The 22433-nt window shown below is 31.5% G+C and overlaps 7 protein-coding genes across 8 annotated transcripts; 3 read left to right on the forward strand and 4 right to left on the reverse strand.

Annotated features, from left to right (window-relative positions):
• Positions 1–264: 264 nt before the first annotated feature.
• Positions 265–1995, reverse strand: LOC145750673 (uncharacterized). Its single transcript, XM_082566750.1, has 4 exons — positions 1797–1995; positions 1565–1711; positions 1049–1477; positions 265–915 (listed from the first exon to the last, which is right to left on the reverse strand). Exons 1-4 carry the CDS (start codon positions 1864–1866, stop codon positions 734–736), a joined length of 828 nt encoding a protein of 275 aa, XP_082422876.1. The 5' UTR covers positions 1867–1995; the 3' UTR covers positions 265–733.
• A 4024-nt stretch (positions 1996–6019) lies between these two features.
• Positions 6020–8472, forward strand: LOC145749872 (uncharacterized). Its single transcript, XM_082565752.1, has 8 exons — positions 6020–6112; positions 6210–6355; positions 6597–6908; positions 7063–7288; positions 7400–7531; positions 7600–7743; positions 7818–7952; positions 8350–8472. Exons 1-8 carry the CDS (start codon positions 6020–6022, stop codon positions 8470–8472), a joined length of 1311 nt encoding a protein of 436 aa, XP_082421878.1.
• Positions 8473–9201: 729 nt separating this feature from the next.
• LOC145750523 (uncharacterized) lies at positions 9202–11100 on the forward strand. The gene is made up of 3 exons (XM_082566581.1): positions 9202–9556; positions 9762–9902; positions 10326–11100. The coding sequence occupies exons 1-3, from the start codon at positions 9504–9506 to the stop codon at positions 10432–10434; spliced, it is 303 nt and encodes a 100-aa protein (XP_082422707.1). The 5' UTR covers positions 9202–9503; the 3' UTR covers positions 10435–11100.
• Positions 11101–12008: 908 nt separating this feature from the next.
• On the forward strand, positions 12009–16212 carry LOC145750198 (cannabinoid receptor 2-like). The gene is made up of 8 exons (XM_082566171.1): positions 12009–12187; positions 12465–12594; positions 12987–13154; positions 13366–13511; positions 13743–13899; positions 14423–14554; positions 14644–14793; positions 15145–16212. Exons 1-8 carry the CDS (start codon positions 12052–12054, stop codon positions 15374–15376), a joined length of 1251 nt encoding a protein of 416 aa, XP_082422297.1. The 5' UTR covers positions 12009–12051; the 3' UTR covers positions 15377–16212.
• On the reverse strand, positions 16196–19420 carry LOC145750200 (uncharacterized). Of its 2 annotated transcripts, none has more exons than XM_082566172.1 (7): positions 19250–19420; positions 19006–19073; positions 18712–18802; positions 18278–18448; positions 17756–17917; positions 17063–17262; positions 16196–16495 (listed from the first exon to the last, which is right to left on the reverse strand). In XM_082566172.1, the coding sequence occupies exons 1-7, from the start codon at positions 19418–19420 to the stop codon at positions 16366–16368; spliced, it is 993 nt and encodes a 330-aa protein (XP_082422298.1). In that variant the 3' UTR covers positions 16196–16365. The 2 variants fall into 2 exon arrangements, with proteins under 2 accessions (XP_082422298.1, XP_082422299.1); XM_082566173.1 differs by having other exon boundaries at positions 19002–19073; positions 19250–19391.
• Positions 19421–19429: 9 nt separating this feature from the next.
• Positions 19430–21349, reverse strand: LOC145750201 (putative protein-lysine deacylase ABHD14B). The gene is made up of 2 exons (XM_082566174.1): positions 20938–21349; positions 19430–20467 (listed from the first exon to the last, which is right to left on the reverse strand). Exons 1-2 carry the CDS (start codon positions 21101–21103, stop codon positions 19749–19751), a joined length of 885 nt encoding a protein of 294 aa, XP_082422300.1. The 5' UTR covers positions 21104–21349; the 3' UTR covers positions 19430–19748.
• Positions 21346–21711, reverse strand: LOC145749873 (protein FAM32A-like). The gene has a single exon (XM_082565753.1). It carries the CDS (start codon positions 21709–21711, stop codon positions 21346–21348), a length of 366 nt encoding a protein of 121 aa, XP_082421879.1.
• Between the last annotated feature and the right edge of the window lie 722 nt (positions 21712–22433).

Consider the following 22433-nt stretch of genomic DNA (forward strand, 5'->3'; position numbering starts at 1 on the left):
GTTGACAGCTACTTTTGATAATAAGCTAATGTCGATTATAACCTTGTACAACGCATAGAGAACAAAGAAAGCCTAAACAACTTATAATAATTCGTACGTCTCGCGAAACTCGCAGGTATTTGCCCTCGGGCCTTGATTAAAGGCGTTCAAGAGAATTCTGAAGGCAGTTAAACGTTTATTACCAAATTTTAACGTATGTATAAAAACACGTTGTCGATCTGGAATTTTTTTCAAGTATGTTTTTTTTTATTTATTTTGGTTTTCGCGCATTGATAAAAGTAAATAATAAATACGATATACAATAAATATTACAACAGTGCGACGGAAAAAAATGACAAAATCAATTTAATAATTTAAAACATGCCAAAAGTAATAATGTTATACAAAGATTTTATAGTACATTACCCAAAAATGTTCGTAAATTGGTGCTAATCATATTGTAATTGTTCGTCGAATCTATTATTACACACTTAAATATGTTGTGAAATGACATTTACAAAGGTTTCCTATCATTTGTGAATTTTTTTGTTTAATTTTTAATTTTCTTAATATTCTACTGAGGTTTATGGTACATTTATGTATAAATATGATAATTTGCATATGACAAAACACAATTTTTACCAAATATGGATAAGTAGAAGATCACATAAATTACATTATACGGACTTAGTACTTTGATTCACTTAAAAAAGGTGCCAAAAATAACATTTATCCTTTATTAGGACTAATGCTATTATTCGTTCCAATTTATGTAACCGTTTTCAATGTCTTTATCCCTTTGATCTACTCCAATAGAAATGTTATGCTGAACATGACAAGTTGGAATTTCATAACCTGGAGAACGTGTAGGTGCAGAATTGTATTGGCGACGTGATGCTACTTGAATATTGGGTATTGTTTCATAATAGTGTACTCCTGTAAAAAGTAACATAATTATCTAAAATATAGGTTTTAAAGATTCAGCAAATTCTAGGTAATATATAAATATCCATAACATGAAGCGATTATCCCTGCAAGTTACAGAAAATTGTTCAGTCCAGCAGAATACCTGATATTTCAAGAACTGTGCTCTGCGCCTGTGATTTTCTGTTGCTACATTTTTCGTTTGGTTTTGCACATGTTTTTTTTACTATGTACAAAACTAATACCCCAAGTAGTGTTAGAGATAAAACAACAATTACTGATAACTCAAAATAAGTTTTCCGATTCATAACGATGGTCGCTTTGGTAGCCTCAATAGTGGTCGCTTTAGTACTGGGTCTTCGTTGACAAATGTAAAATGTTGTATCCATGCAGCAAGCTTCATGGTATCGTAATGCTTTCTGGTGAGATAGGTATGCACATTCTTTTATGCCGAAACGTGCTTGACATGGAACTGTCAGTGATACATTAATAGTAACATATTTAGGGTTGTCAAACCACCTAAAGTACGTTGTGTTTACAAATTGCAAACCAACCCAATAGTAATACGTTGTATCTAGCAAAAAACAAATTGGGATTGTATAACTTGGTTGTTATCATTTAAATATAAACTTAAAAAAACCTATATTACATTATCATTTACTTAAATGTTCAATTATCCAGGAGTTATCTTGATTTTCAAACGTTGCTAGATTTGATTTTAACTTTGTACATTCTGTTATTGCATTTTCAAATGTATCCAAACGAGTTGAAAAGTAATATGTAAAGTTATCCGGCCCTTTGATCCATTCTAGTGACAAAATTTTTTTTATTAAAATAATTTAATATTGAAATTAACATATTTTTTAGCTTTTTTGTATAAATTTATAGTTTACCTGAGTTTATTGATGTAAAACAACATAGAAACAGCAAAATATTTAACTTCATCATCACAAATTTATACATTTAACACTTTTCAAAAATTGTTATGTCATCCACTATTCTTTAAAAATCTACTACTATGTTTTTCTGTAACTTTGTCCTTTTATAAACTTCTGGCTTACAAAGTGTAAATAAACTTTTAAAAAATGTGGAAAAATTTCCCTTACACTCTGATGTAAGAAAATAAGTACGATAGTAGTAACTAACAGGTGTTTATATGCCGGTTTTTATACGCTTGATTACGCACCAGTTTGGGTGTCAAAATTACGCCCCCGTTTTTTTTCTCTAAAATTACGCACCCGTTTGGGTATCGAAATTACGCCCCCGTTTTTTCTCTAAAATTACACACCCGTTTGGGTGTCGAAGTTACGCGCCCGTTTTTTTTCTCTAAAATTACGCACCCGTTTGGGTGTCGAAGTTACGCGCCCGTTTTTTTCCCCTAAAATTACGCACCCGTTTGGGTGTCGAAGTTACGCGCCCGTTTTTTTTCCCTAAAATTACGCACCCATTTGGGTGTCGAAGTTACGCGCCCGTTTTTTTCCCCTAAAATTACGCACCCGTTTGGGTGTCGAAGTTACGCGCCCGTTTTTTTTCCCTAAAATTACGCACCCGTTTGGGTGTCGAAGTTACGCCCCCGTTTTTTTCCCCTAAAATTACGCACCCGTTTGGGTGTCGAAGTTACGCGCCCGTTTTTTTTCCCTAAAATTACGCACCCGTTTGGGTGTCGAAGTTACGCGCCCGTTTTTTTCCCCCTAAAATTACGCACCCGTTTGGGTGTCGAAGTTACGCGCCCGTTTTTTTTCCCTAAAATTACGCACCCGTTTGGGTGTCGAAGTTACGCACCCGTTTTTTTAATGACGGACAGGTTTGATTGTGTCGAGGCTGTCAGAATTACGATGCGCCCGTTTTTTTCAGAATTACGATACGCCCGTACACACTAGTTTTATTTAAATCATTAGTTAAAAAGTTTTTTTTTGCTTGGTTCGGTTAAAATTTGAACGATTTGATTAAACTGCAATTCATCGTTCTTTTCGATTTGCTTTTTTAACTTATTGTGAATTTCTTTTCGATTTGCTTTTTTAACTTATTGTGAATTATGTGAATGGAGCTAGCTATTGCGTCTTCGATTATCTCATCGATGCGGCTTTAAACCGGGGAAGCTTCGTTTAAACCCTTTTTACTACAGTAATAAAGAACATTTAAACAGTTTGAAAAATTTTCTGGGTATCCTAAAACATACGCACCGTTTGCTAACAGCGCGTCAGCTAAATCGACTAGCTTCACTTGTATTTCGAGTTTCTACTGTAAGCACTTAAAAAGCCTGATGTTAATCGACAACTTTGAACCAACACATCATCCGGAAGCTTTCGCTTTCGAATCAGATGTTCCATTAGACTTTGAAAAGATTTAGGTTTTTCGATTTTGGTAAGCCTAATTTTTTTTTTATTTAATTTTCTTTAGCCTTCGATACAGTTGCAATTGAAAAGTCATTTTGTACCATTGTACTTTGTGCGGGTTCACCTAATTCAGTTAAAATCAGTTCAGATAAAAAACTAAAGCTGTCCACTTGTGATTGAGTCATTTTCAAAAGGCTTTAAAACAACAAAACATTAGTTTTGCTCAGGGTATTTAAATACAAACGGTTAAGACAAAAAAGGAGTGTTCAAGTATGTTCCTTTTAAGAGCTCTTTGTAGATAATAGCATCATTATATATAATTTCTTTAAAAGATTTTAAATTATAATATTTATGCAATGTCAAATGTGACATTAAAAAATTACAATTTTTTTTATAATATTTAAAATAAAAACTATTAAAAACTGATTATTAAAAATCACTTTTTAAAAAAAAAAGAAAGTTAAAAAAGTATAACTTTTTTATTATGAAAATGTGTTTATGCCAAAATACAATTGTAACCAAATATGGATAAGTAGAAGATCACATAAATTACATTTTATTTTAGTCCTTTGACTCACAGAGAATCACTCGTTTAAATTTATGTAACCGTTTTCAATGTCTTTAGCCCTTTGAACTACTCCAATAGAAATGTTATGCTGAACATGGCAAATTGGAATTTCATAACCTGAAGAACGTGTAGGTGCAGAATTGTGTTGGCAACGTGATGCTACTTGAATATTGGGTATTGTTTCATAATGGTGTACTCCTGTAAAAAGTAATATAATTATCTAAAAAATAGGTTTTAAAGATTCAGTAAATTCTAGGTAATATATAAATATCCATAACATGAAGCGATTATCCCTGCAAGTTACAGAAAATTGTTCAGTCCAGCAGAATACCTGATATTTCAAGAACTGTGGACTGCGCTTGTGTTTCTCTGTTGCTACGTTTTTCTTTTGGTTTTGCGCATGTTTTTTTTACTATGCACAAAACTAATACCCCAAGTAGTGTTAGAGATAAAATAGCAATTACTGATAACTTGAAATAAGTTTTCCAATTCATAACGATGGTCGCTTTGGTAGCCTCAATAGTGGTCGCTTTGGTAGCCTCAATAGTGGTCGCTTTGGTAGCCTCAATAGTGGTCGCTTTAGTAGCCCCAACAGTTGTAGGTAAATTTGGGGCTTTAGTTGTTCGACAGCACAATTCTCCACTAGGCTTCAAAGTACCTTGAACAAAATTTTAAATTAAAACTATAGGATCAGAGAAAGACGCTATAAACGGTAAAAACTCCTACTCAGCCAGCACTTAATCAGCAGCATAAATATATAACTATTATAGCCTGTTATATCCCAAACTTCTAAAAGCAACTTAATACTCGGTGTAACGGTTGTTACTCTATGTTTAGGTCGTGAAGTCGACCTTCCAAAATCAAGGGATAGGCCTAAAGATATATACAAAAAATATATATCTACATAAAATAGAGTACATTAACTTACTGGGTCTTCGTTGACAAATGTAAAATGCTGTTTCGTTGCAGCAAGCTTCATGGTATTGTAATGCTTCTTGCTGGTGAGATAGGTATGCACATTCTTTTATGCCGAAACGTGCTTGACATGGAACTGTCAGTGATACATTAATAGTAACATATTTAGGGTTGTCAAACCACCTAAAGTACGTTGTGTTTACAAATTGCAAACCAACCCAATAGTAATACGTTGTATCTAGCAAAAACAAATTGGGATTTTATAATTCGGTTATTATATTTTAAATAAAGACTTAAAAAAACATATATTACATTATCATTTACTTAAATGTTCAACTATCCAGGAGATATCTTGATTTTCAAACGTTGCTAGATTTGATTTTAACTTTGTACATTCTGTTATTGCATTTTCAAATGTATCCATACAAGTTGAAAAGTAATATGTAAAGTTATCCGGCCTTTTGATCCATTCTAGTGATTGAATTTTATAATATTACAATAATTTTTTAGTAATATTTGACATATTTTTTTAGTTTTTTTGTAAAAAATTATAGTTTACCTGAGTTTATTGATGTAAAACAACATAGAAACAACAAAATATTTAACTTTATCATCACAAATTTTAAAAATTCATATGTCATCTACTATTCTTTAAAATCTAATACTAAGTTTTTTCTTAATTTTGTCCTTTAAACTTCTGGCTTATAAAGTGTAAATAAACTGTTAAAAAATGTGAAAAAGTTTCCTTACACTTTGAAGTAAGAATATGAGTAAGATAATGTGCAATACAAAACAATAGCAAGCTTCACAAGTTTTCTTTTTCCTGGGAATTAGATACTACGTACTCTAATACATAAATTTAACGTCATTGTACTATTTATTAAAACATGAATAGTTGAACGCATTTTAACTATATTAGTTCTTATTTAACCCGTTTTTTAAAACAGGGGACTCATTTCTATTCCCAGAAATTCATTTTAAATAATGGTGTATGAAAGTATTTATGTATTATATACCATTTAATGCCTTATTAATTATTTAAACTGTATAAAAAAAACATGTTTTAAAAATATAAAGTAAAACTTTTTTTTATTAATTTAGAAATTGTTTAAAACAATGAAAATAAAAACAGTAAGTATGACCTCACAGATCCATATTTTCAATTGTAGTAAATTTAAAAGAATTGCATTCAAATATTTTAATAAACTTTCAAAGTAAAGTAACGATGTATAATTTAAGCAAATTTTAAAATGGTTTATTTATAAGGAAAGGCCTAAAGTTACAAAATAACAAAAAAATGGAGAGGTGTCCCGACTGCCCACTGAACATGAGTTCAGACGAAAGGGAAGGAACTCATGCGTGGAAAAACCTAGCATCTGAATATACACAGGTATTAACTCAATCTACTTTTATTTTACTTTATTCATTTAACAGCTTGTATTAGACGGGTCTTGAATAGGTTTAACAATTGTATTTTGTCATTGCAGATGTATGAACCGTGGCCGAGGCAAGAAAAAGTGACAACATGTCCGCCATCTAACGGCGCATTTATTTACGACGCAAATGCGAGGCACAACATGAAAACCAATTACGACGACAGTTTTGTAGCCCATGCAACTACACAAAGAACAAGGTTAGTCAAAGTAAATGCTGCAGTTTTAAAAACGCACTGCGCTTAACCACTTGAAGTCCTGGGTTTCATCCCAGCAGCTTACATATTGTGCTACAGGTTCTTTTCCAATCCCTCTCCCCTTTGAAAATTAAGATTTGGCATTTATCGGCAAAGAATAATGTACAAAACTGGCAAAGGCTTTCCGATATTAAAAACTGACACCAACATAAGAAAAATTAAAAAAAAATTAAAAAAAATTTAGATGCTTTCCACCAAAGCCGTCCCACCAATTTTGCTCGGAACCAATGAATTGCAAGTCTGAGTACGACACTAGTTTTGAGTACAAGAAAAGCGTAAGACCTCCTGCGTTTAAACCTAACCCAAACGACAACTGCATACAAGAGTGCAGCAATGGGGGAGCGATGTCAGTAAATCAGCAAACCTATAGAACGTACACCGGGGTTGAAGTGCAAGCAGCTAAAAGAAGTCCTATTGTTATAGCAACTGAAAACGCTGTTATCCAGCACGACAAAACTTGCCCGTTTACTATAACAACTGTTCAAGAAGATTTTAGGTAACAAAAGTTAACAAAATGGGACTACAAATCATCTATCAGTTATGTTTTAAAACATTTTGTTGTTAAAATAGCCTGCCCCTAACCTTTTGTTTATGTTAATATTTGTATAACCACAGCCAAAACCCTTCCATTTTGCTTTTTTATGTTAAAGAAAACCTGACTCGAGGATTCAACGGCGACAGCCTATTATTCAAGGTGCAACGGGCATACCGTTTGCAACTGGTAACGAGTTAACCACGAGTACTACAAATCAAGCTGATTTTACAGAAAAACCTCTACCCAAGCCAATGACACCAGCTCGAGCCTTGGTCAAGGAAAAAGAAGGCATCATCTGCTTCAGAGATAATAAAGGGTTTAACTTTCTGTCAACTGTACAGGTTTACATTTTGCCTCTTTTGCTTACTTTGATAAAACATATATTGTTTTGTAATATTTTTAACTTTTTTAAACACCAATACCTTCCTTAAATATTTTAATGTTATTAACAGAATGACTACATTCAACATCCAGCAGTGCGAAGACCAAAGTCCTTTAAACCTCCTTACAAATACAATCCCTACAAAGCTCCTTTTCAACATCAAACTCTTTATGCAAACGATTTCAAAGAAATAACACAAAAAGTAAAAAACTTTCAAAAATTCCTATTTTTATAACTAAAACGTTATTAAATTTTTTTAACTTTTTTTAGAATATAAGAATTGCTTTTCAAGTACCCGAGGGTAATTTAAGGATAGAAAAAGGTCCATTTCAAGACACAACCCAATATAGAGACATACACTGTCAATCTTACGGCCCTGTAAAACGAAGGACACCAGCTAAGCAGAAAACAACGGTAACTAGATTTTACTTGCATATTAACATTACCATAGCATTATTTTATCTTTTAATATAAATCACCATTTTTAGCGTGAAATAGCAATGCAGTTTTTCGGCGATACGTCTTACAATACTAGTTATCGAAAACATGAAAGTTCACTTCACAGTAAGTGCAGTAACTTTAAACCTTCAAGAGATTACAATCCTCCTGGCATTAAGTTTATGGTAAGCAGACGAATTGGATAATCAGTAAAACGATGTTCAAGCCATACAAATGTATCCGCTAGACGACAGCATTGAGTAATAAATATTTTAAGACTGTTTATTACTAAGCTTTAGTCCGGTAGTGTGGCGAACCGGTCATGGCGTCCGACTACGAGCCGAACTAACGACACACTATTTGCCCTTAGGCCCGGCGTTTACGGATAGCTTGAACACGCCATAACAGCACATCCTTCCCCAATAAAAAATGTAAAACTCATCACCTTAAGGTGATATGAAAAAATATATATATTACCAAGCTTTAAAAAAGTAAAGCACATTTGTTTGCTGTAGTTTTGAAAGCTTAGAACAATTAACACAGGTATTTCTTTTTTAAATCATATTTTGTGTTACATTCTAGGCGGAATCCACTGCGCATGCGCATTACAAGGGCGTGCCAGCTCCTCCAAGTAAAATCTGTAAACCGATTACGAACAAGAGAAATGCTGTTTGCTGTTTACATAAAAAAAATTTAATTTTTTAAGTCCAAAATTTTAATTAACAATCAACATAATAGCAAAATACATTCAGTATGTTTTAATAAATACATCCATTTGACCTTTTAATAACAATACAAACAGTCATGGGTATTTCTTTACGTCTATAGTGCTAAAAAACTACTCCAAAATGAGCTTGTATATATTTGTATAAAACATTTACATTGCAAGTTTGATTTTCAAGGTATACCAAATAAAACATTGAAAATGGAGACAAAATTACACTTTGAAATCTCATTAATACAGTTGCTAATAAGTTTAGCTTTCAATATAGGTAGTTTAATATATATATATATATATACACAATATACTAATTTTGTTACATAAACTCTGCCTAAAACGTCACCAATTATAAAGAGAAAGCATCGCCAAGTAAATAGTTACATTACACATCGTGACTCCTTTGTCTGTCTGACATCTATTGTATTGCCTTCAAGGACAATTCATAACAAAGAGCCTACTCGAGGTCACGTGGGCGGGAAGGACAGCGTGTTAGTTCAGTCACGTGATCCATTAGCACAAAAGTTTGGGTCGACCCGAAGTGCGTCGAAGGTAAATAAAGAATTGGAAATTGTGTTTTTAAAGGACTAATATGCTTATAGATTATAAAGTATAAGAAAAGAGCAGGTATAAATAGATAAATAAGTAAGTTAGGTTTTAGAACTTTTTTTAATTATCTTCTTTTTTGTTAAATTTTGAATTAAATGGAATATTTCGATTTTATGCAGTTTTAAATAAAATAAACAACTTAGCATAGGTTTAAATGGTAGGTAAGTACGACTAATATTGATTTAAAACACAAGTACACATTTCTAACGAGTAGTATTTAACTTTAACTTCACATACAATAAATAACAAATCTGTCGCTATAATAAATTTTTAACAACCCTTTTTCCCTTTATTAAATGCACACATATAGCTTGTTAAATTTAAACGACCTTAAGTAAGAGTTTTATAGAATTGTATAAATTTTTGTGAAAAAACTTATTTGAAAGTTGTAAATTGTGTAAGATTCAAGATGGCGTCGGCTTATAGAGAAGGAGCAAATACAAGCGAGGAGGGATTTCAAAGGTAAAAAAATAAAAATATTAAAAAAAAGATCAAGTTTTACTTGTATTTTAAAGTAGATCAACAAAAAGCTTACAAAAACATCTTAAATAACTTATTTTACCACTCAAACGACGTTTGCAAATTAAAACAGATTTTTAATATTATTTTTTGAAACTAAATACAGTGATTTAATGTTAAGTTTATTATTTAAAATTTGTTCTTGCAGATTTTTGGATGGAATTCAAGCTCGAGGAGTTATGTATGGGAGCGAGGAACATTCGAGAGATCGACTTCATGATCAAGTTATTTGGCGAAGTCTGAACGAGTTTGAACGATACTGGAAATGCATTCCTGGTGGCTTTGAAAGGTAGTTTTTTTTATATATCTTTATCCTCGATGTGGGAAAGTCGAATGCGCGACTTAAACATAGAGTAACATCAGTTACTCCGACCTAGTCTCGAGTTGCCTGTGGCAGTTTGGAATATTATAGATTATAATTGCCCGATAATTATACTGCTGAATAAGTATTGGCTCAGCAGGAAACTGTACCGTTTATAGCGCCTTACTCAAGGGCGCTACAACATGAGATCTGTGGGGACTGAACCCACGACCTCATGTGTGGTGTAGCAAGTGTTCTTACTACTACAACTTAAGCTAATTATCATATATATTAAATTTGAAAATAATTTTTTTTTCACTAATTAAGAGGTCAAATGGAATACTTCATTTTGTTTAAAGCGTTTTTCTTGAATTAAAGTCAGCAATACTCTGGCATTGTTTTGTTATACAGATTAGATTGGACAATGAAAATACAAATAAATCCTTTTTGGCACGAAGACTACCAAACTAGAATGGATTATATGTGGTCTCATGCCCCCAAACTATATCAACCATATTAACAATTTACTGTATTATTCGTTCTGTCAATATTTACTGCTGAAAAGTAACAGAACGAGATTGACTTTAGTAGCTTATCGTATGCTAACAATAGATTGCCTTTCTATTTATGTAAAATTTTAATGTTAACAGTACTCTAGAAAAAATAATGTAATATTTTATATAAATGTTAGCGCTAAATTGGAATTTTTTTTAATTTGAATTTCTGTTGGAAGTTCAGATATTTTTAAAACAATTTTAAAATATTTTTACTACCGTTTAATTCAGGGGAAATTCCTAACCTATTGTAATGTCATATAAACAAACGTTACGTCACCTTCACCTTTCTCTCAACTGCTTATTTATATGGCGGGAATTGTATATTACGACTATTTTTGTTCCCTTATTTTTGCTTGTTCGTAAAATTTGACATTTTAAGTTGTAGACTTAGTCATTTTTGAGAATGTAAGTTTTTAACGTGTTTTCGTAAAATTTATTCTCAAAATATTATTTAAGGGGCTATAAATACACTAGTTAAACAAGTAACAAACGTTATAGGTTAACGCTAACTATGAATATAAAGTGTAATAGCTAGTCTTTATTTATAGAAAGTAGTACCACGCAGATCTACACTTATTTAATCTAATTGTGCTGCGTATTTAATAATTAGGTTGTAATCTCCTGCATATAAAACAATAAACTAGTTTTTAAATGTCATCAATTACATGAAACAAATTTAAAAGAAGTACAAGCGACCTGTACAGGAAGTAAAACATATAAAGAGTAGCAGTACCTGTTATGCATCGCTAGTAAAGTAAAAAAGTGCTAACTTTTTGCTAAGTAGGCTAAACATAGAAGCAGTGACAAACTAGTTCGGTTGGATCTTTCACTATTACAGACGCGGTTTGTTTAAAATTAGAACTAGATCAAGTAGGTAGGCGTAAAACAGGTTACGATAATGATGTGATAGTTCAAAGGGAGGTTGAAAAAAGTACAAAGTTACGATTTTGTCGTTCAGTTATATTTGTGACTCACAAAAAATTTAAACTTATAAAATCAGAGTCGTGCACTGTATACGCTACGCTGCTCTAGTGTAAAGTAAACAATAAAGTCGACAGCAGAACTGAATACACTGACTAAGCTAATGAAAATAGATTGGTACTGGTTTTCGCTAAATTAAACTAAATGCGTAACTGCCATTTTTTGCGTAAAGTAAGCGGTAAAAATTGATAAATAATTATGCTAGTTTAAGTGGAATAAATTGCCTGTGGCTAACACGTAATTATAATTAGTTAAATTATCATATCATATTGTATTAGTATTAATCACTACAAAATTATTATTAATTTATTTACAACTAAAAATGACCACTTTAAAATTGTTTTAAAATAGTTAAAATTTTGCAGCTTTTTTATTATTGTTACTGAATCGATTTAATTAAACGCTATATGCAAAAATTTAAAAAAAATGTAGGTTAATTTCTCAGAAATTAGCAGTAACTTGGTAACGCGCAGAGGAAGCTTAAAAGTTATTTAGGCCAAAAAAAGAAAAGCAGTTACTTATTTATGTATTTACTTCAAAACAGAAGATCATTTGTAAATTTTTTAGTGTTTTGTAGATTGATATACAATAAGTTTAAAATGGCTACACCAGAATTAACAACTGTTGGAATGTTAACTGAGTTTTATAACACCACAGTTGTCAATTTTGGACGAAATTCCAGCGAGCCTGTAAAAATATGCAAGGACCACGAAGGAAACTATATCCACGTGATCGGTAAGTTAAATATCTGGTTAACGCTGTCGCTGTAATCTTATAAGTAGCCTACATAATCTTTTTATTTGATGGTAAACATTTGTTTTTGCACGAAAGCCTAAAATGTGCGTAAAAACTTACCTAAATTACTACTTAAATACTGGTTCCATGTCATTTTAAAAATCCAAATTTTTATTGCAATTTGGAACACTTATGTTTAAAAAATTGTATTTATGTGTTTTTGCATCACTGCTTATTTTAGACTGTTAATTAAGAAATGTTTTTTTATTTATTTAAGGAACTGTTTTGTCACTTATAATAATTGTCGAGAACGCAATTGTTTTGACAGCTTTGTACGTTGATCAGCGAAAATTCACCAAAATCTTCTTTATTTTTATCAAAAGTCTCATTTTAAGTGATCTTTTAAGGTAAGTATTTTAAGTCAAAAATTGCAGATAAAATCATACGAAAACATTATAATACACACGATCTATACTAAAAGTGATTTAAGCATGTTTTAAAATTGCTTTAGGGAGGTAATGAAATGACAATTGCAAAGGATAATATAGTTTATAAATAAATGTACTGTTTTTGCATATTGCAACAGCTTTACGCGCTAAAATTTTAACAATGGAACAATGAAGTAAAAAATGTCATTATTTTTCAAGACAATGCAATTCCGTTTATAGCAAAGTAACTTAAACTGCTGACTACACAACTAACTTAACAACTTTAAAAGCTTGGAAAACCATTGTTACTTCATATAATAAACAAGAGCTAGTATTAAAAAGTAATAACCCACTATTGTCTTTTTTTGCAGCGGATTTATGTTCCTATTTTCTTTCCTGTTCAACGACTTGCTCAACTTAAGTTTTGCAAACACGTCTAGTAGTTGGACAGTTCGCAAATCTTTCATTATTGCGACCATTATAGTGTCCCTGGGAAGTCTTCAATTAATATCCGTGGATAGATTCATATCCGTGGCATGGTAAATTAAACTATTAAAATTACTTATATTTCAAATTGATATATTAAAATGTGTGAATTATTTTTTTGTTTTGTCGTAGTTTATGTGACTTTAAAACTAGCAACTTATAAAAAACGACAAAGAAAAATGATTAAAAATAGCAACAAAAAAAACAGAATTTAAAAACGCCAGACCACCTGTTACTAATCAAACGTTCGACATATTATTACAGGCCTCTTGAGCACGATGACGTAATGACGCGTCGTCTGTCACGTGGTCTAGTCCTGATCACGTGGGTGATAGGAATACTCTTTGTGGTAGCACCGGCGGCAGGCTGGAATTGTGTGCAGTACTGCGTCTGTGAAACATCTACTTTGGGTTAGTCTTTCTATGTGTTTTAAATAGACTTTTTGTTGTCTGTGTGTCTAAAGGCATCGTGTACAGACTGTCTTGTTTAAACTGACACTGCAAAAGTATCTACTTTATTCGGATTTTTGTTAGTTTTAATACAATTTTAATGTATATCGCTTGCTATTATTTTTGCTAGTAATTACCGTTTAAAATTAGCAAAAAAAAATTTTCGATAGCTTTACATATTTTTGTTTTTAGATGGGACTCCTAACTGCCCTCATGCGTCGTGTTCAAGGGTGTATCCACCAATGACAAACGGTTACATTTTGATTTGCGTTTTTGTTTTCTTTATATTGGCTTTAGGAATTCTATTTTGTAACGTGGCTGTACATTTAAAAATCAAAAAACATTTCGCGTGAGTTATTTGAATTAAAATCTAAATTTAAACTTTATTTATTTAATATTTAAACTAAATTGTGGACATCTTTTTTAAATTAATTTTTATTTAAAGGCCGGCAGCGTGGTGTAGTGGTAAAAACACTTGCTACACCAAACATGAGGTTGTTGGTTTATTTCCCACTGCCTTCATGCTGTAACACCCTTGAGTAAGGCGCTATGAACGGTATGAACTCCCGCTGAGCAAGCACTTATTCAGCAGCATAATTAACGGACAATTATAATCTATAATATCCCAAACTGCCACAGGCAACTCGAGACTGGGTCGGAGTAAGTAACTGAAGTTACTCTACGTTTAAGGTCGCGCATTCGACTTTCCCACATCGAGGATAAAGATATATCCAAAAAAAATATTTAAACTAAACTATTTACATCTTTTTTAAATTCATTTTTATTTAAAAACTGGGTTGAAATTATTATATTATTCAAGGACGCTTTAAATGTTAAAAAAATCTTTTTAATACACCGTTTATGTGTTGTAGTCGAATGGCACAAAGTACTGCATCAGGTAAATCAGCCAAGGATAGAAGGGAAGATCGTAGAATAGCTATTTTTATGGCAATTGTTTTTGGAGTGTTTATGTTATGCTATCTGCCCATAGTTGTACTAATGGCGTAAGTTTAAAATTTATTTTTGCCCAAATTAAAGTTATAAACTCTAAGATCACTGTAACGTACTCTGAAATGGCTTTAAATTATTCTAGAATTGATTCTACATTGCCTGGAATAAGAATATCAGACGACTTATTTGATTTCTGTTCGATTCCCAGTTTACTGAACGCAATCATTAATCCTTGGCTTTATGCTATAAAACTACAATCCTGTAGAAGTACAATATCAAGATTGCTGTGCAGGTACAAACATGTTATTGAAAGTAAATTGTATTCCACTATATCGTTTTTTTATATATTATTATCCTCAATTTGGAAAGGTCGACTTCACGACCTAAACATAGAGTAACATCAGTTACCCCGGCCCAGTCTCGAGTTGCCTTCGGCGATTTAGGATATATAGAATATTATTGCCCGATAATTATGCTGCTGAATAAGGTGCTGGGCCAGCAGAAGTTCATACCGTATATATATTCTTAAGTTCATACCGTATATATATCCTTAGGGATCGAACTCACGACCTCATGTAGAAGAGCCAATTGTACGATTCCGATTAACAGGGAAATGATGTTCACCTGTTTATGCTAAATTAAGGTGCATTAACAAAGAAAAGCGTCAACAAATGTTCCGTCTAACAAGTGAAGCAAGGGGCAACAGCGTCGCTCTTGCCAAACAGAAAGCAGTATCTGTTAACCAAGGTCAAAACGACAAACGGCGGTCAAATGTGAGCGAATCTGTAAACCAAGATAACCGACGACTGACAATACCTGACGAACAGCAGTCTATTAACACCACAAGCAGTAATGACGACCGGGTTTTAACTTAACTTTGGAAAAAAAAATAATTCTATAACGTAACAAATCGTTGCAAGACCCCTTATAATTTTTAATAATTTTACTTTTTAATCACGTGGTTTCCTTGAAACTTGGTACGTTGTCCTTAAGCCTACATGTAAAGGCAAACTTTTATTTATATTTCGTTAACACTTTAATGGCGGAACTGACGTCATATCCTCCTTGTATCACATTTAAACTTTAATTTTCTATTAAATTGTTACATTTAAATATTAATTTAAATTGTGTTTCCAATTCAAGCGCATGGTATTTTACATATATATTGCAAAAAAAATTTTACAAAGTAAAAAGCCATAATACTTTTAAAGAGGTCTTTTAAGTAAGGTTTCTGAGATACTTGTTTTACCGTTCTTGATAAAAAGTTTTCACTGTTATATGTTTTATCTTTATTATTTTTTAAGTTTATTATTTTACAAAATTTGTTTCTGAAGTCGATCTTGCTGTTCCGTTTATAGAGGATTTTATATTTATTTTTACTCGAAGGGCGATTTTACAGACTTTAGGTTTATTAACCTATATTTGCGCCTAAATTTTAAATAACCTGCAAATTTGTAAAAATTATTAACTAAATTATATGGCGTGATTAACTTACCAACTGCTTTTTGGCTTCGTGGTTAGACTTTTAGCACCTTAGGAAAAAGGGTGGAATTGAACATAAACCCCAATGTAGTAAAGACAAGTTAACCCAACTTTTAATAAAGAGTATTTTATAATACATTGCTACAAATATTTTTTTTCGTACCTAGAAACCTTGTATATTTTGTTGTCCATTTTTTATAATAATGCAGTAGTAATAAAAAACAAACCAATTTAATTTTTTTTTTGTGAAATTCGACAACAAAAAATATTAAACTCTTTTTTGGCAGCATTACAAAATTGACAGTGGGTATTTTGCCTTCTTATAAAGACTGAACTTAAAACATTGCACCAATACGTTCACCAAAAATTGAAGAAAAAACCATTATTTTTGCTCCCATTTCAAAACATTTTTATGGATTTGGGAAATATCATTTGGAGAAGTCATGCAACAACCCCCAATCCACTTGACCACTCCACTATCCAGCCAAGACCCAACCTCATTAAACCATGAACTTTAAAAAATAAAAAGTAACTAAAAAATGGTATAAACTTCTGTAAATACCAATTTATTAATTATTGGGATATAATAGACCGGCAGAGTGGTTCAGTGGTAAGAACACTTGATACATCACTATAAGATCTTTGGTTTAATCCCCACTGGTCCCATGCTGTAGCTCCATTAAGTAAGACGCTATAAACGGTATGAATTTCTGCTAAGCCAGCACTTAACTTCGGGCAATTATAATCTTTAATATCCCAAACCGCCAAAGACAACTTGAGACTGGGTCGGAGTAACTGATGTTACTATATGTTTAGGTCACACATTCGACTTTTCCACATCGATGATAAAGATATATACAAAAAAAAGTCATAATACCAATTTGCCACAAGCAACTTAAGACTGGGTGGGGGTACAAAATGCTACTTTAGGTTTAGAATGTAAGGTTGGCCTTTTCATATCAAGGATAAAGATATACAAAAAAAATGTGTTGAATCCTTAATAAAATTTAATTCTTAAAACAAAAAAGGCTTATGAAAAAAACAAATTCAAAATAAAAAAAAGTTTATATACAATTCACCTTTCTATATTAGAAGCTCTGTTGTCTGGGTATAAAATTGCTGATTGGTGATCTTTAAATTTCGTTTTTGTTAATTCCAAAAACGGTAAAACACAAGATGATTTACAACAGTTGATTCCAATTGCAATAACTTGTGGATTTAAAGATAAAACTTGTAGAACTTCAGTAAAAGAATCCCCAAAACTTGTATGCAAACCATCCTAAACAAATTAAGAGTATATATATTTAATTTTAAGCAACTTGATATATTCCCCACTTAAAGGGAAAATTGGGCCACGTATGTTGTCCGTCTCTAGACAAAACAACGTGCTGTTTACCATAGAAGAAAATCCGTAATTTGTAGATGATAATTCTCTCGCACCGCTCTTCAGCCGAAAGAATTTCGGAGAGCCGTAGTGTAACTAAGTTTTGTCTAGAACCGGACAACATACTAGATCCGGAAACTTATGCAATACTACACACTGGGCAGCATTGCATAAGAATACTTAGTTTTACAACAAGGTCTTTAAATCGAAATTACACTACTTCCATGCCAGAACAACCTCAAGTGAACTGTGAACTGTAATTAATAATAAAAAAACTGAAGTCAACTTGAGACTGGGTTGGGTTACTCAATGTTTTTCAATGTGTTGGCCATGAGTCGGCCTCCCATATCAGGGATAAAAATACACTAAGAAAATAATTTCTAGTTACCTTTGTTGTAAATGTAACCCATGCTTTAAAAGTTGGATATTTCTTTAAAATGTTGGTTAGTGCAACTGCCTCTTTCAAAGCTGGGAGAGTCTCAAATGCAAAAATATCAACTTTTTTCTTTGCCAAAATATCAACATTGGTTGAGTGAAATTTTTCAAGATCCTAAACACAAATAATATATTAATAAACGGCAGCGCGATGTAGTGTAAGAACACTTGCTGCACCACTATGAGATCAAGGGTTTAATCCCCACTGATCTCATGCTGTAGCACCCTTGAGTAAGGCGCTATAAATGGTATGAACTCCTGCAGAGCCAGCACTTACTCAGCAGCATAATTACCAGGCAATTATAATCTATACAATGCTAAAGGCAACTTGAGACTGGGTTAGGTAACAGTTGTTACTCTATGTTTAGGTCGCCCATTCGACCTTTCCACATCGAGGGTAAAGATATATACCAACAAAATAGATGGTTGCAATATACAATATATAATAAACATTGCCAATATTGGTATTAAAAACCTCCATGGATATTTGGTCTATGTATAATCCAGTATATTCTGACATGTCATGTAGTATAGCTCCATAAGGACTTATCGAACCTGCAACTAAAATATTTCTATCTGGCTTGTTGGCATCCTTGATTGCTTCTCTTGCAATGTCAACACTGGATCCAATTATGTCTTTCGCTTTCTAAATAAAATTGTAAAACAAATTTTACTTACTAAAGTATCGAGTTATTAGTTACTAATTTTTCATGCAGTAGCATGGTGTATTAGTTATTATATGTGGCTTTAAATTCATGCTGTTATTGTTTTGGCCTAACTGTTCCTTGTACCACAGTTTGATATCTATTGTTAAGGCTTTAAATTTGGCAATTTTTTAAGAAAATCACAACTATTTAATAACCAAACTAGATAATTTAAAGCTTTTGAGAGCTCTAACAATGCTATAACCTCAAATGTAACATTTGCATGCTCCATATAACCTTGTGTTGAAGCTTGATAGGATCCTGTAGTTATAACATCACTTCCAGCATTGATAAACCTAAAATGGCAATTAAAAAAAAGCTTGATTGGTACGCAATTTAAACAAAATAAAATCACACCTTTATTATATTTAAAGTTCGTAACTTAAACTGCACAAAAAAATAACACAGGATAATAGGTATAGTCATAATTTATATGTAATAATGTTTTTCCAGAAGTGATTTAAATTAACCAGACAAAATAAAAAATGTTCATACCTACCGCAAATGAGATTCCTTAATAGCACCTGGATTTTCATACGTAACTCGAGCTAACCAAAGAGGGTCTTTCTAAAAAAAAATAATAAACATTCAAAATCATTTATAACTTTTAGTGTATTTAAAGTTATTGTGTTTATTTACAGGTCTTATGAAAAATTCAGGCTTCTTTTTTAAGGTAAGTATCCTACAAAAAATAGAATATATATACAAAGTTTATATAAATGCATGCTCAAAAGAAAACTTACATTTAACTTTTCCCTGTCTAGGCCTCCATTTAAAAACAAGTCACTTCCCAAACCACCATCAATGACCTTGATAGTCTCATTCATTTTACATTTACTCCTTGAATTAAAGAAACAAACACACTTATAAAATCTGGGGCTGAATCTACAATATTTTGTTAAGCCATGCAACATTATTCCAACTGTATTGCACAAAAATTTGCTTTTACTTAACAAAAAGATTTTTATACAATAAATAGTTAAAGCTGCAGAATAAAATTCGGAAAAAAAAAAAAATTACCCGGTATGAAAAATATCGGTAAAAAATAGATTGTGTTTAGTAAAAAAGGTTATGAGCAACAAACATGCAATATATCGAGATTGTAAAATAGTACAAGGCAGGCAGGCAATACAAAAAATTAGCAGTTAAAAAACAGTTATTAAACACACCAAATACGAAATAAATATGTTTTGTGTTAGACACCATTAATTAAGTTAAATGGAGTGTTTTGTAATAATATTGCTAATTGTTTTGTTTTAAGGTATCAAGGAATTTTAACAAAAGTTTGTGAAACAATTCTGGATCATCTTTATAACAAGGGTGACCGGTGTTTGGCATAACTTCTTCATAACTTCCTTGAATTTCTTTTAAAAGCATATTCTTTTTTTCTGCATCCTTATCATTCTCTCCAGAAAGAATTAAAGTAGGCACATGGCATTTTTTGAAATCTTCAAATGTGTAGAGAGTAACATGAGTCGGAGATATCGGGATAAACCCACTCATTTCCTTGTAATGTTTCATAAGATAAGGAAGTGAATACTGACCACTGAATGATGGACTCACAATTATTGGTTTTACAATATTAGTGATCTTAAAAAAGTTCTCCAATAAAACATTGACGTCATTCGGACTTCCTAGTAAAGTTTCAGACCTCCCATGACCTGGTAGGTCAATAGCAATGGGATTAAACCCAGCTTTTTTAAGCACATCCATTGTCCCGATTTCAACCCAAGTTTTAGAAGAAAAAGCTGCACCATGCAAAAGCACCACAGGAATATGTTTTGATGGAACTTCAAATGCAGATTGTGTGTAAATTTTAATTCCTCCAAAGCCAATAAACTGCTCCAACATTGGCGATGAGTCTTTTTCAAAAGATACAACCTTGTCTTCTTTTTCGACAATTTTTTCTTCCACTTCTTGATCCGAAACATGAATTGCTCCACTTTTGGGAAGAAGAAGATCTAAAGTAGAGAAACGATGTGAAAAAAGGAAAGTGTTATTTTTTGTAAAAAAACACAGTAAAAAAGCGATTAAAAACTGCAGTTTTTATAAAACATTTACATTTATCGCAAATTATAAAAAATACGAATCACTTTTAGCTTGTGACCCTTTAAAAATTTAGACCAGTAAAAGTAAAAAGATGTAAGTGCTGTAAAAGTTCTAAGAACAATATCCATTATCTATTGAGATTAAAAAACACATAGGCCTACTAAATTTAAAGTTATAGTATATTTATTTCGAGAATATACAGGATTTGAGTATATATATAAAAATATATTTTAAGAACAGTAAAAGTAAAGAAAAATTTAGTTTAAAAATAATTTAATTGAAAATTACCTCAAGGCAGTAAGGCATAAACTACAAGTAATTTGAAAAGTTACTTATTAGACTACCATTTCTAAAATAATGTTTACAAACAAAGTCTATTTACCAATATTTCTGGCATTTCCGCTCCAACCAGGATACAAAGAAAACAGCAACATCATACTGGCTACAAAAAATATCAAAGCAACAATAATGAATTTTTTTTCAACTTTCATCATTTTGTTCTTAATATTTATCTGTAAAAAATAAAAACTTAAAATTTTTGCGTTCATTATTTGGCTTAAATAAGTTTGGATTTATTATTCTGTAGAAGCTTAGCAAGTTAAAATACAACATGTTTAGTAACAATATATCATCTCATAATGTTAAAGATGTTTTAAAATTATAATTAAAAAACAAATGCAAGTACATCGTATTGATTTTTTAACTATGCATTTATATACATACAACAGATATTTTTAATGATTTTGTAATTATAGAATTGTTAAATGAGTTTGTAGATTGGCTGTAAATTTTATTTTGTCCAACTGACTTTAGGAATGTCATAATGTTCTGAAAGTTTATCAAGATTCCGATTAAATTCTTCAACACGATCTCTGTGGTTGGTGGAAGCTCTCGCAATAATTCGATCCATTTCTCGTTTTTCTTGAATTTCTTTAAACTTTTTCTGAGCCGGTGTGAGATTGGAAGTGGAATGAGAGGGCGGTGGAGTTGACTTTTCTGTTTCTTCGCTTCTATCTAGCAAGACTTGTTCCATTTTCTTTTTATCTTTTTTGTGCTTCTTCTTCTTCTTCTTTTTAGAAACTTTGCCACTGTCGCCTTTTAGTTTTAGAGGTCTTTTTTGAATTGATTCAAAATCGTATTCATTGTTACAAGACATTTTACAGTACCTAAATACATTGGAAATAATGGATTGTAAGAAAAAACACATTTTTCATGATTTGTCTGTAATTTTACGAGCATTTAAAATTTCAAAATGTAACTAACGTGGGATCGATCTCCAAACCTACCGCAAATATTAAGCATTCAAAGCTTAGGTTAAAAAACAGCTAACATGATTATTATAACTAAACAAAAATTCTTTTTCCAAAGTTCAATGAAAAATAATAAATAAAAACGTAAACATGATTATGAGGACAAGTAAAAATTTTTTTCCACGTTTTTTTTTTTTTTATTTTGGTTTTTCGCGCATTGATAAAAGTAAATAATAAATACGATATACAATTAATATTACAACAATGCGACTGGAAAAAATGACAAAATCAATTTAATGATTTAAAACATGCCAAAAGTATTAATGTTTACATAAAGATTTTAATTATTTTATGGCATGGTCACCAAACCCAGCGTTTGGTAGATTGCTTTTTTTAATTCCCTTACTTTTATCTTCTTATGTGTTAATATAATGTTAAAAATAATAAGAATAAAACATCATAATCTAATAGTGTAATTATTTTAACTTTCTTTTAAACCAGTTTTTCAAAGTGAGGATAAATGTTGATGTGCATCAATAATTTTACAAAATCTATTCGGCGCAAAATATGAAAGAATCAATATTTTTTTCAATTCGTGTTTCGCAATTTGAAAATAAATAATTTGGTA

Source organism: Corella eumyota, chromosome 4, assembly GCF_963082875.1.
Source record: "Corella eumyota chromosome 4, kaCorEumy4.1, whole genome shotgun sequence".
Classification (NCBI taxonomy): Eukaryota; Metazoa; Chordata; class Ascidiacea; order Phlebobranchia; family Corellidae; genus Corella; species Corella eumyota.